The sequence below is a fragment of the Cricetulus griseus genome, assembly GCF_003668045.3.
Source record: "Cricetulus griseus strain 17A/GY chromosome 1 unlocalized genomic scaffold, alternate assembly CriGri-PICRH-1.0 chr1_0, whole genome shotgun sequence".
NCBI classification, from domain to species: Eukaryota; Metazoa; Chordata; class Mammalia; order Rodentia; family Cricetidae; genus Cricetulus; species Cricetulus griseus.
This window is the reverse complement of record NW_023276806.1, coordinates 267,771,895-267,785,641: the sequence shown is the minus strand read 5'-3', so window position 1 is coordinate 267,785,641 and position 13,747 is coordinate 267,771,895. Positions and strand designations below refer to the sequence as shown.

Genomic DNA, 13,747 nt, shown 5'->3' with positions numbered 1-13,747 from the left:
TCTATTCCTGCTGCTCTGTGAAATTTCTCTTTTGTGGAGAGATGGAAGGTAGCTAGCTGTCTCCCACCCTCATGCCTTACTCTGTAGCCTTGGACACAGTCCAGTGCTCTGCTGGGCTGCAGAAGCATTGGTCTCTGAAGGATGTGTCTGAGCATTTGGTCAGAGGGCCAAATGCTTCTCAGGGTAGCTGGTATTTCCACATGGCATAGGTCAAGCCTAAAAATAGGAATATAAAACCTCCTCCTGCCCTGGCTTAGCTAGTCCGAGGACTCTAGAGGTGACATTTCCACTTGCCATGACCAAGTTCATGTCCATATCATAGTGCAATCTTGCATTTCTCACAAGTGGCAAAATCCCAAAAGCACTTTTTCAGGTCAGACACTCAGGGCTCCTGAGGCCTAACTGATCAACAGGGAACTTTGTCTGCAGCTGAGCATCAGGGGCCAACTGAGAGAAGGATGGCCGACTTTTCTGACAGGGTTAGTGTGTCTGATTCTGAATGTGGAGGCTTCTTTCTTCATGTAATCTACATGTACCTATTATGTTGAAACATGTGCCATGAGGGCATCACAGCCCTTGCCCCCAATAGCTGAAGACTACAATAAGTAATAAGTAGGTAAATAAGAGCACACCATTAAATTATCCAGCACTGAGGTTAAAGACAAAGTGTTTGCTGGTGTTGGAAACTGATCGGTGAAGAGTCAGCCCACTTCATTGAGGGTGTGGACCTTGAGTTGAATTTTCAACTGCTACTTGCCATCTTCATAGGCAGGCTGTGGGGAAAGCATTCTTAGTAGAATGGGGCAAACCACGGAAACCTGAAACAATAACCTCTCCGGACACTCACAGGGTGATGGGTCTGGCTATCATCAAGTACAGACAGACAGACCACCAGGAATCAATGAGAAAAAGCAACTGCTGAAAAGATTAAAGATTGCAACCTTGCGGGCAGTACATGGTGTCTTTGTTCTTTGGGGACTGCTCCTGCATCACACTGAGAAGGAGCAAAGGATTTCTCAGTTCTGGAGGCTAGCAACGCCAAGATTGAGGAATTCACATCCTGCAAGGGATTTGTCGCTGTGTCTGTCCCATGGCAGAAAGTGGAAGGACAAAGAGTCGGGGAACTAAACCCTTCTCAGGAGCTTATTCTGCCTATGGCCCACCCCCTCCACCAACCACTCCCTGCATAGCCCACCCCTTCTACAACCCACTCCCTCCACAGCTCACTCCTTTCACAACCCACTCCCCCCTCTGCCCCCTCTCTCCATCTCAGCTTCAAGGGCATTCTTGAAGAGCAAGTCTTCCTGCATCCTCACCACCTCTTACAGGTTCCACCTCCTGTTGCATTGGGTGTAGAGTCTCCCACACACAAAGACAAGGGACACCTTTCAAACCATAAGAGACACTAAACTGATTTGAAGAATAGAATTTTGGATGACTCTGAGCATGCACCCAGGATAGTGTATGGCTTGTTCCTCTAACCCTGGTTGAAGTACAGCAATATTTATTGAGCACCTACTATCATAGATTTCCTTTTCGAAAACCAATAGTGTGCCAACTCTGTTATTTTAGATTGCAGTTTTCCGCACTCAGAACTGCACTAATGATATTATTATCTGATTTAGCACCATTCCTTTACTTCTCCATAGGTTTTCATACAGTTTGTGCAATCCATTAGAAAGGGAAGCATACTGTTTGAAAATGCATGGTATACATTTTTTTCTTGGTACTAGACATGACCAAGTGATTTGTCTTGACAGAATGGTTATACGCCACTGCACATTGCTGCCAAGAAGAACCAGATGGACATAGCGACTTCTCTGCTGGAGTATGGTGCTGATGCAAATGCGGTTACCCGGCAAGGGATTGCTTCCGTCCATCTTGCAGCTCAGGAAGGGCACGTGGACATGGTTTCGCTGCTCCTCAGTAGAAATGCCAATGTGAACCTGAGCAATAAGGTAACTTTCTTCTTGTTCTTCTGCAAAACATACAATACAATAGAAATCAAATCCTCAGAAAAGTCTAAATATTGATCAAAATTTTGGAGTCAATAGAATTTGCAAGGCTGGCAAGATGGCTTAGCAGGCTAAGGTATTTGTTGACAAGCCTGATGACTTAAGTTCCATCCCCAAATCCACATGGTGGAAGGAGAGCACCAACTCACATAAGTTCATTACTGTCACATAATACTATACACTATATAATAGTTATCATTGACTTTTTGTTGACATTAGCACTGCCAATAATATATTAAAACTCCAGTGTGACTTTTTAGAGTCTTTGATGTTTAGTGATGAGCGCCCACATATATTGGGAGAAGGCAGTATGCTCTCTTATCTTTGCTTTAAAAATGTCACTACAAAGAGGTGAATGAGAAGGAAGGCGGGACCAGATGGATCAAATGTCACAGTCCTGAGCAATATCAAGTCTATGGTGAGCATCCCCTGCCACTCTGGGGCACTGACATTTTTTTATGAAGCCTGTAGTCAGTACTGCTGACATAGGATGCACACAGAGTGGCCCATATCCTTACTCTGTAGGTTTCCTATTTTAAGACTCAAGGCTAACTCTCCTAGAATTCACATGCCAGATCTCAAACCCAGCCGCATGCATGCACCCACCCCTCTGTATGACTGACAACCATACCCTTGAAATCTCTTGCAGAATGGCCTCACCCCACTCCATCTGGCTGCTCAAGAAGACAGAGTGAATGTGGCTGAAGTCCTCGTCAACCAAGGGGCCCATGTAGATGCACAGACAAAGGTATAATCACCTTTCCCATGCAGCAAGGAAGGAACCCTACCACCAAGTGCCCCTGGGGTGATGGATCTCAGTAGGAAATCTGCAGCCATGGCATAGTCAGAAAACTGCCCTGATCCTGTCAGCCATAGACAGCACTTTCATTCAAGGGCCAGTCTCTGGCCATGGCATTTCAGACACTCTCATCTTTATTGGCCCAAGTTCTTCTTTAGCTGCATGTCAATATATCCTATATTTTTACCTGGAATCCCGTCACAAATCTGCTTTGGGGGCAGTGTGTAGGTTTTGTGAGTGACTGAAAAAAGAAAAAAAAAAAAAAACAAAGAAACAAAGAGGAAAAGTTGGTGGCAATTGAGGCCTATTCTGTGTGAATAATGAAAAAGCCATGAATTGTTATCCAGTTGTTCACTTCACTGGTCTCATATTGTGTGTGCAGCTGACCTGTGATTTCTCATACTTTATTTTCCTCTCTTTCCCTCTGACAAAATACTGGTTTCAAAAAGAAAGGAAATGGCGGGGCAGTGGTGGTGCACACCTTTAATCTCAGCACTTGGGAGGCAGAGGCAGGCGGATCTCTGTGAGTTCGAGACCAGCTTGGTCTACAAGAGATAGTTCCAGGACAGCCTCCTAAGCCATAGAGAAACCTTGCCTCGAAACCCCCCAACCCTCCCTCCAAAAAAAAAAAGAAAGAAAGAAAGGAAATGCTGACTAATATCATATAATGCCACAGTTCAAGCACAGATTTAAAAAATGGGTATTCTGTGTGACTATAAAAGATATGATTTTGTGTGTATCTCTTTTCTCTGAACATTTGAGACAGGGTCTCTTTATGTACTCTAGCTGCCTAAAACTCACTGTGTAGACCAGGCAGGCCTCAAACTCACATAGACCCACCTGCCGCTCCTTCCCAAGTGCTGGGATTAAAGGTATGGTCTACTACACCATTCTTCCCTAACATGTGCCAGTTTATTACAGGGAAAGAATGATGAGCTGGTCATGGTGGTTCATCCCTGTAATCTTGGCACTTGGTAAGCCGAGGCAGGTGGAGTGCCACAAGTTCAAAGGCAGCCTGCGCTCTATAGTGAGTTCCATGCTGAGTTTTCAGCATGTGAAACCCTGTTCCAAAGACATGAGTGCCTGTTAAAATGTCATGGTCTACATAGAAACATTCCTGTACATTTATGGATTAGTTCTGAATACAATCAGGGAAAGTTTTGAGATGAGTGCAGATCACTGACTTGTACTCAAATACACAAAACACACACACACACTTGTGCATGCATACACACACACACACACACACACACACACACACACACACACACACACAATAAATAAGCAAATGTAAATTTTTAGTTTAAGAGGCTATTTATAGAACTTTTTCAGTATTCTATGGATTTTTATAAACCATATTACCTACTAACATTCTTCTACTTATTCCTTTACTTATTTTAGAGCACTGGGAGTCAAACCCAGTGCCTTGTACACGCTAGGCAAGCACACAGCCATGGAACTAGCCCCTGAGTAATAGTAAGCATTGTCAAGCAGCTAGTTGTGGCAATATTAAAAGATTGCTCAACACCTGTTAAATTAGCAAGCAGTCTTTACAAGCAAACAGACTGTTGCTGTACAGAAGCTGCAGCTGTAGGTGAAGGTGTCCCCAAGGAAGATTGCTCAGTGCAGAGAGAGCCCAGGGCTGACACCTGGAGAGCAGCTGACCTTAAGATGTGGACAAGAAAGTGAGAGTTTCGTTCTATGAGCAAGTTGTGCTGCATAGACAGCATGTGGAGGTGGTAAATGAAATCTCTGACGAAGCACCACAAAAATACCAGCCTGAGCCTGTCACCTCTCCCCCGTGCATGTATTTGGGAGGTGTGTTCATGCATGGTGTATGCCTACCTGTGGCTTTGCATGCATATGTGGGCATGTGTGGAGGCCAGATGTCTGGAATCTTCTCTGTCTGCTCCCCGCCTTATTTGTTTTTGAGAAGGGGTCTCACCCTAAACCTGAACCTTGCCATTTCAGCTAGACTAGCTGGCCAGCAAGCTCCACCTTTCCCACCCTCCTAACACTGGAATCACAAGCACAGGAGGCCAGGTCTGGCTTCTGTCATTTCGTCTTACACAAACATACCTGTCCAGTTTAACAAGTATGACAGTCAGCCCTCTCTTGTTTCTTATTTTCCTTCATCAAGCCCTTATTTAGCAAAATTTTACAATATCTACTGAGCACCTGTGATGTGCAGGAGATAGTGATAGCGAACACTATGCACCAAGCACTTTCTAAAGAATCTGACTATCTGGAGAGGATTTCCCAAGTTGCGTGTCTCTAGGCATGTTTTTGCACAGTGCCATTTTGTCTGGGAATCCTGGGAATGAAAGATCCCATCTCTGTTGAGTACAAGGTGAATCTTCTTGACTGTGCACACATTTTAAAAAGTATCTATTATATTTTGTACTTGTGATGTATGTGCAAGTTCAGGATATCAACTACAGCATATATGTGAACATCAGAAGGCTTTTGAAAGTCAGGTCTATCCTTCAATCATGGGTTCCAGAGATGGAACTTGAACTCAGGTCATCAGGCTTGGCAGCAACCATTCAAACCTGGTGAGCCATTTCACTGGCCCCCATGCACACGCATTTTAAACAAAGGCCTTGGGACAGCAAGAAGGCTAGTGTCTCAGACAGAATAGTAGAGATGACCTCAGTTCATAGACAGGAGGGGTACAGGGGAAGACCACAGTCACATAAGCCTATCAGTCCATTGTAACAACTTAGTGTTTTACCCAGAGCAGGTAGAGAAACTATACATTTAAATGCCATGTTTGAATATTCAAAGTGACTCATTCTCTAAACCTACAACATTTGACACAAGAGTAGCTGGAGAACAGTGTGCTATTATGTAAGTTAAAAACATGAACAAGCCAGGTGGTGGTGGCAGTGGCTCATGTATTTAACTCCAGCAGTCGGGAGGCAGAAGCAGGTGGATCTCTAAGTCTACAGAGCTAGTTCTAAGACAGCCAACACTATACAAACCTGCTTGAAAAACAAAGCAAACAAAAATAAAACCATGAAGAATATTTTAATACTAATATTATCTCTTTTCCACTGAGCTTAGAATAAAGGTTTTTATTTTTTTAAGATTTATTTATTTAGTATGTATACAGTGTTCTGTCTGCATGTGTGCCTACAGGTCAGAAGAGGGCACCAGAACTCATTACAGATGGTTGTGAGCCACCATGTGGTTGCTGGGAATTGAACTCAGGACCTCTGGAAGAGCTGCCAGTGCGCTTAGCCTCCGAGCTGTCTCTCCAGCCCCGAATAAAGTTTTTTTTTTTTTTTTTTAGATAGCTAAATTGATGGTGCTAAGAACTGAGTGGACTCTACACTCAGGTCTCAGCATTCTGACCATGGGTGCCATGTCTGATTCCTCAGCACTGAGGAGGAGGAACTCCACTGAGCAGAACAGTCATACTGAGCACCACCTAGGGAAATCTACCATCACTCAGGAAAGGGTCCAGTCTGGTGACTGTACCAAAAGAGTCTCATCAGTGTAGCTGGAGTCTCTGACAGTTTGTGGAGCAAACTGTGACCAGAGCCAGTCAGTATGTCTATCAAAATGTGTTTTCACCTTCCACTGTCAACTGTGGTCTAGGTGTTCCCTTTTTATATGTATGGGAGTTTTGCCTATATGTTTGTGCACCGTGCATGTGCCTGGTGCCAGCACAGGCCAGAAGAGAGCATCAGATCCCCATAAGCTAGAGTTACAGACAGTTGTGAGCTACCATGTGGGTGCTGGGAATCAAACCCAGGTCCTCTGGAAGAGCAGCTAACTCTTTTAGCCTCTGAGCTATCTCTCCAGCCATGAGACATTCCAATGGCACATGCATGTCTTCAGCCAGAGAGTGGAACTCTGACAGAGAGGGGTCATCTTTTCAGTGTGTATCTCCAGACACTGTGGATTGGGTCAGTGCTGTTTGCCTCCTAAATGCCTTTGTTGTCATCAAGAGAGACAGGAGAGAGACCCTGAAAGTAGTAGTGTCACCTTCTGGAGAAAGATCTACAATATTCTGTATGTGTGTTGCATGTTTGTGTTTGTGTGTGTTTAGGTTCACTTGTATTTGTGAATGTGTGTGTGTGGGGGGGTTGTTTGGTTGGTTGCTTTTTTGTTTTTTTGAGATAGGGATTCTCTGTGTAGCCCATGCTGGAACTTGCTTTGTAGACCAGGCTGGCCTTGAACTCACAGAGATCTGCCTGCCTCTGCCTCCGGAGTGCTGGGATTAAAGGTGTGCGCTACCACCACTCGGTTTGTGTTTATGTTTGATACACATTCTGGGACTGAATTCAAGTCCTCCTATTTGTAAAGCAACCATTTTATTGACTTAGCCAACTTCTATCTCCAGAGTATCATTATTTTTGAAATAATAACTTAAATTTTATGTGTGCATATGTGTGTGTGTGTGTGTGTGTGTGTGTGTGTGTGTGTGTGTGTGTGTAGTCACAGAGAAGAATAGACAAAGGGAGGGAAACAAAACAAAACACAATGAGATGGAGCAGACAGCCCCTAAAAGTCACTGGGTGTCAGTCTAAGAAAGGATTGATCGCTTTGTGTTAGTCCTTGGTTTTTCAAACTGTGGAACTTCAGTAAAGAACTGTGTAGGCTTTAGAGCAGTGGTTCTCAACTTTCCTAGCACTGCGACCCTTTAATACAGTTCCTCATGTTATGGTGACCCCCCCAACCATAACATTCTTTCCATTGCTACTTCATCACAACAATTTTGCTACTGTTATGTATGGTAATGTTAATAGTGGTGTTTTCTGATGGTCTTAGGCAACCCCTGTGAAAAGGTCGTTTGATCCCCCCTAAAGGGGTTGTGACCCACAGGTTGAGAACCTCTGAACTAGAACAACTATACCAAGATCAAGTTCATACTTAGACCATCAGAACTCATGTCTTGACTCTTTCTATGCCTCTGCCTGTCCACAGAGGGTGTTTTGTCTTTACTCCTGCAAGTTCCCACTATGTAAACCTGTCTATCCTGGAGTCCTGGGACTAAAGGAATGTGCCTATCCACAACCCCTGCCCTGGCCTCCCAAACTTGTCACTTAGCTATTTTGTTAGAGAATAGAACATTTGGTTAATACTAACATAATCTGTCCATAAAACACTCTCTGATAGCAGCAACCAGTTACAGAGTCCACCTGTCTAGGGGGCTGATCAGTCCATCTTTCCTTCTATCCTGAACAGGATCTAGACAGTAAAGGGCTGACATAAGGGAAAGTTAAATACTTATTTTTATGTTCCATCAGATATATTAAGACTAGCTCTGAAAAGGGCAATTTTGTTATGGGGAAGAATCTAAAAAAAAAATTATTTTCCAGCTCAAAAGGAAGGTTGAATAATACTTTGACTTCCGTTTAGAATTGCTGTTACTAAAAGTGTACTTACAATGTTTCTTTTTTTATAAAATGCAATTACAGATGGGCTACACGCCACTCCATGTGGGCTGTCACTATGGAAACATCAAAATAGTCAATTTTCTGCTGCAGCACTCTGCAAAAGTTAACGCCAAAACAAAGGTGGGTGCCTTCCCCTTTCTTTCCAGCAAAATCCTTGGTTTTGCATTCAAGGAGGTGGCATGTCACTTCTCCGTTCTTCCTTCTGCAGAATGGATACACACCACTGCACCAGGCAGCTCAGCAAGGCCACACCCATATCATCAACGTCTTGCTTCAGAACAATGCCTCACCCAATGAACTCACTGTGGTAAGCTATGGGCCAGCACAGTGGGACTGGAGAGACAGAGGGCCTCTGAAGTCTTCTTAAGTTTTGATCCCACACCAGTTGCTTTTCTAAATCTCAGTGAAAAGTTACAGAAAGCCTTCAGTGGGGACCATGTCATGAGCTCTTCAAACAGGAGTAGTAAGCCAGTGTTTGACACTCTAAAAATACTCACTTCATCGCCACTTATAGAAACACATAATGAAAGAAAAATGGTATTTACATCCCATTGACTGTTGACATAGAACAAGTAGCTGCTTGGACCTCGATGCACGGGTAAGAACAGGTGAGCTAGGCTGTTATAAAGTGTGTTTACTAGTTATCTCTCTGTCACTTTGACAAAATACCTGAGCCATGCAACTTAATAGAAGGAGAATCTTTCTTTGGCTGGCAGTTGCACAGGTGTCAACCCATGATCACTTGTCCCCATCATGTTGAGTCAGTAGTGAAACTGGACATTGTGGCAGGCAGTGCTTAATGAAGCTCATATCATGGCCATCAGGAAGCAAAGAGAAAAAGGAGTCTAGAGTCCCATACACCCTTTGAGGACACACCCCTAATGGCATAACTTCCCCCCATTAGTCCCAACATGCCATTAGCACCAACATCTTCAAATACATTTAGGCTCCAAACTATAAAATTATGTCTCTGATATAACGTTTACATTTTTTTATATGACAGTTGAGTCGGCGTGATGAGACACAGGTCTTGCATTGGCTGTAGGCAGAATTTCTCTGTGTCCCAGCAGCCGCTCCCAAATAAGCACTCAGGGACTTATTAATTATAAATGTTCACTTGATAGCTCAGGCTTGTTGCTGGCTAACTCTTGCATTTCAAATTAACCCATATTTCTTATCTATCCTCTGCCACACTTAGCAACATGTTCATCTTGCTTCTTTCTTTATCTCTCATGACTCCTTAGACTCTGCCCTTCCTCCCTGTGTCCTTAGTCTGGTTCTCCTTCTCCTTAACCTAACCTTATCCTGTCCAGCTATTGGCCAGTCAGTTTCTTTATCAAACCAATCACAACAACATATATTCACACAGTGTAAAGGGATATCCCATAGCAGGCTGAGTAACCTTGTCCACATTTTCCTGTTTCCAGAACGGGAACACAGCCCTGGCCATTGCCCGGCGCCTTGGCTACATCTCAGTGGTTGACACACTGAAGGTCGTGACAGAGGAAACTATGACCACCACTGTGAGTAATGAATATAGAACTTTCTTACTTGGAAAGCCAAGTACCCAGATGGCAGTTTCCCTAGGCTTTTCTAGAATATTCCTTCTTCCTCTATTCATTGACTAAGTACCACATTTTAAAATATTATCAACTCATTGTTGGCGGCCAGGGTAGCAAAACCCTCATTTCTGATATGAACAAAATTTGAAACACTAAAAATATATATCTTTTAAAGTTGCACATGGAGCTGAAGAGACTGCTCAGAGCAGAGGACCTGCCCAGCATTGTGCCTCAGGCAGTGCTCATTTGTCAGTAGCACCTACTCCAGGGGATCCAGTGCCCCCTCCTGGCCTCACTGGTTACTGCACTCACATACGCTCAGATACATAGACAGATATACAGACACATAAATAACTAATAAAATATATCTTGGGGAAAATAGTTATATAAGCAGACAAAGAGTTTTTTATTTCATATTCTTTTTTTTTTCAAGATAGGATTTCTCTGTATTGCTTTGGGACCTATCCTGGAACTCACTCTGTAGACCAGGCTGGCCTTGAACTCACGGAGATCCACCTGTCTCTGCCTCCCAAGTGCTGGGATTAAAGGTGTGTACCACCAATGCCCTGCTTTTTATTTCATATTCTATCAAATAAGTTTGTTTTTTAAATCGTGGTGTTGTAAAAGTTCGTTTAAGCTCTTTAAAATGTCATTTTTGCAAAAATAATGTTTTCTTAAAGTTATGGGTAGATAAAAATTGGTTTTAATTGTCATTCTTATTTTTTTAATACCTGTTGGAGTTTTCATAGGGAAACCAATATTTTTCTTAAATTTTACAGTAAACATTTGCCAGATGGCCCTATTGCATTAGACACATTTGAATTTCTTTTTATTACATTTCACCATGTGTGTTGAGGGTACACAAATGCCATGAAATATGTGTGGAAGCCGGAGCATAACTTGAGAGAATCAGTTCTCTCTTCCCACTATATAGGTTCTGGGGATGGAACTAGGGTCATCCCTCAGGCTTGGTGGCCAATGTCTTTCCACACTGATGCTCTGAGCTGCCTTCACCAGTCCCTGACAAAAAACAAAACAAAACAAAACAAAAACAAAAACAAACAAACAAAAAAACCAACTTAAGCCCTGTCTAATGTCTTTGAACTAGATTGGGCAGCTTTGGGATTAAGAACAGTTAGGACAGTGGAATTTGGGGTTATTGCCATCATTTCCCATTTACCACCTCCCAGTCTGAAGGAAGACCTGTCTACTGTGCATAACTTACTTCGTGTGTGTGTGTGTGTGTGTGTGTGTGTGTGTGTGTGTGTGTGTGTGTGTGTGTAGCTTTATATAGAAAACCGTGGGCTAAGGCTGTCTGCAGCTACCTGCCGGCTGAGTTATTTGGCAGTTTTCAGGCTTTCAAAACTACAAAATAAATCTGCTGAGTAGAAGAGAGAAATTGTAAGGTTTACAAGACAGAAAATGCCCACTAACCAGATTCTATTTCTGTCATTACCATAAAATTTAGAGCAAAAAAAATGCATTCATCAGTTCATACAGCTTTTAAAACCTAAAATCTGATACTGAGTTCTTTTGAATGTTTTCCTTAGTGTGCATTTTGTTTTGTTTTGAGACAGAGTCATGCTCCGTGGACCAGGTTGGCATCAAACTCACAGATATTAGGCTGCTTCTGACCCCAGAGTACAGGCGTGCACTGCCATGCCTGACTACTATTAAATTCTTAGAGGAAGGATAGGCAAATCACATTCTCTGGCCTTAATGTTCTGGATTTCCCATATAGCTCTCTCTAGGGGAGGAAGGAGGGGGAGAGGAACAAGCTGTTTAACAGTAGCCAAGTGTTGTGATGCTACAGGTGTTTGAGTCATCATAGTTAATACGTCAGATTGCCTTTTCAGTATTAGAGGACAATCCTTGTCTAGTAGTTAAAAGTACACATCATAATTGGCTTCTTCATCAATTGGGCAATTTCACAATGTTTATGTGAAATAAAAATAAAAGCTTTGGGCTAGAAGGTCAGCTTAGCAGTTGGAGAACTCCTAGGGGAATCATGTTCAGTTTCCAGAACCCACCCTGGTGACTCACAATGGCTGGTAACTTTGGTTTAGGGGATTCAGTGCCCCCTTCTGGGTCTCCACAGCCACCTGTTGAGTGGGCATGCATGTTCGTGACTGCATGCACTTGCTCGCACAACACCACCCCCCCCCCCACACACACACGCAGATGAATACACAAAGGCACATAAGTAAAATATTTTTAAAAAGTGAAACACTAAAAGTGAAACACTAAAAGCATTAAGCTACACCAGAGGAGGGCTGGCTTGATTAGTAAAGCATGAACAAGGCTCTGAGTTGAATTCTCAATACACCGCAGCAACTAGCAGTCTAGAGTTACAGAAATGAGAACCCAATACTGCATCTTCCAGAAAGGACCAGGCTCCCGCCAAAGTCTGTGGCAGTGGAACCACTTCACGAATATGTCATCACTAAGCTTGGGTGATGACTTTCTTCAAAGGGGGAAGGTAATGCATGCTAAGAGCAAGGTCCAGACTGCCCCAGGAAGAAAATATGGCCTCCCCAGATAACCTAAGTGCTCATGGTGGCCAGCAAGGAAGCCATCCTCAGGAATTATTCCAACCTTCCGGAACTTCTGTTACAAACTCAGAAACTACCTCCCCAGCCCTGCTCCAGTGCTTGTGTATAAATTCCCTTAGATGAGAGAGATTGATTTCAGGTTGGTATCTATAATCTTAAAATAATTAGCACAGCTGAGCCCCCACCACACTCATCATCTTGCTCTAGCAAGTTACCAGCACCTCAGCAGCCACTGTTTCTGTTAGCAGGCTCTTCCACATGGAGACAGTGTGTGATGTCGTAAATAAATGCCTTCATTGTCACAATAGCATGAGGAACCAAGTGCTGAGCGTCTGAATGGATATTCTCCCTTTAATGGCATTAGAGTTATATTTTACTCGATCACATTGCTTGAAATATTGTTTCTCCAGAAGCCACAATCAGAGACTGTCCAGCATCCAGCTGTCAGTTGCTAACACCATTCTCCGCATAAAGGAGCCAGGTCTTCCGGGAGAAGTAGCTAGCTGTAGGACTAAAGAAGGATTGCTCCAAAGCAAGTGTGATTAGTTTGCTTTCTGTTGCTATGATAAAACGCTTACCATAAGCAGCTTTGGGAGCAGGACCAGTTATCCAAGCTTAGGTTATTCTATGGACAGGCTACAGTCTGTCACTAGCAAAGCCAGGACAGGGAATCACAGCAGGAACCTGGAGGCAGGAACTGAAACACAGGCGGTGGAGGAACACTGCCTACTGGCTCGCTCCCCCTGGCTTGCTCAGGTACCATTTTTGTACAACCCAGGACCATATGCCAGGAGTGGCACCATCCACAGTGGGCTGGGCCCTCCCACATCAATCATTGATCAAGAGTTCCCTACACACATGCCTACCTACATGTCAAGCCGATAGAGCTAATTCTCCAGTTGAGGTTCCCCTCTTTCCAGATGACTCTAGTTTGTGTCAAGCTGAAAAAAAAAAAAACAAAAAAACAATTAACCAGCACAACAAGGAAGTACACTGTAATCACTACCAAAGTTAAATAAAATATATGAATAAAACAATGGGGGATGTCACACACAAATCAATAGGAAGAGTTCATGATGACTGAGACAGGGACACTTTAACCAAAACAACATAAATACAATATTAGAGCATAGTTCAAAGCATGAAGCAAACGTATCTGAGCCCATATGGGTGTGAATGAATGAATGATTGGGTGGGAGAGAATGTGCAGGTACCTGAGGGAAAAGAATTACAAAAAGTCCAGGGCGTTCCACTCATTGTCAGAATACTGGCCTCAAGGCCTTACTCAATCCTGAGAAATGTGGCTGAGAAATATCCCCTGGCAAAGGATTCCAAATAACTTAGGAAAATCCTTCACCCCTCAAGGAAGCATCAAACATCATTACCTACAGCCTAAAGATGGGCTAAACGT

At 43.3% G+C, this 13,747-nt stretch overlaps 1 protein-coding gene across 11 annotated transcripts in view; it reads left to right on the top strand.

Moving 5' to 3' along the window:
- Positions 1–13,747, top strand: part of Ank3 (ankyrin 3) — a 150,364-nt gene that overhangs the window by 17,065 nt on the left and 119,552 nt on the right. For all 11 annotated transcript variants that reach the window (XM_035450605.1, XM_035450601.1, XM_035450599.1 and 8 more), the window contains exons 8-12: positions 1,761–1,958; positions 2,665–2,763; positions 8,244–8,342; positions 8,431–8,529; positions 9,650–9,745. In XM_035450605.1, the coding sequence (XP_035306496.1) occupies positions 1,761–1,958; positions 2,665–2,763; positions 8,244–8,342; positions 8,431–8,529; positions 9,650–9,745 (591 nt within the window). The remainder of the gene's footprint in view (positions 1–1,760; positions 1,959–2,664; positions 2,764–8,243; positions 8,343–8,430; positions 8,530–9,649; positions 9,746–13,747) is intronic.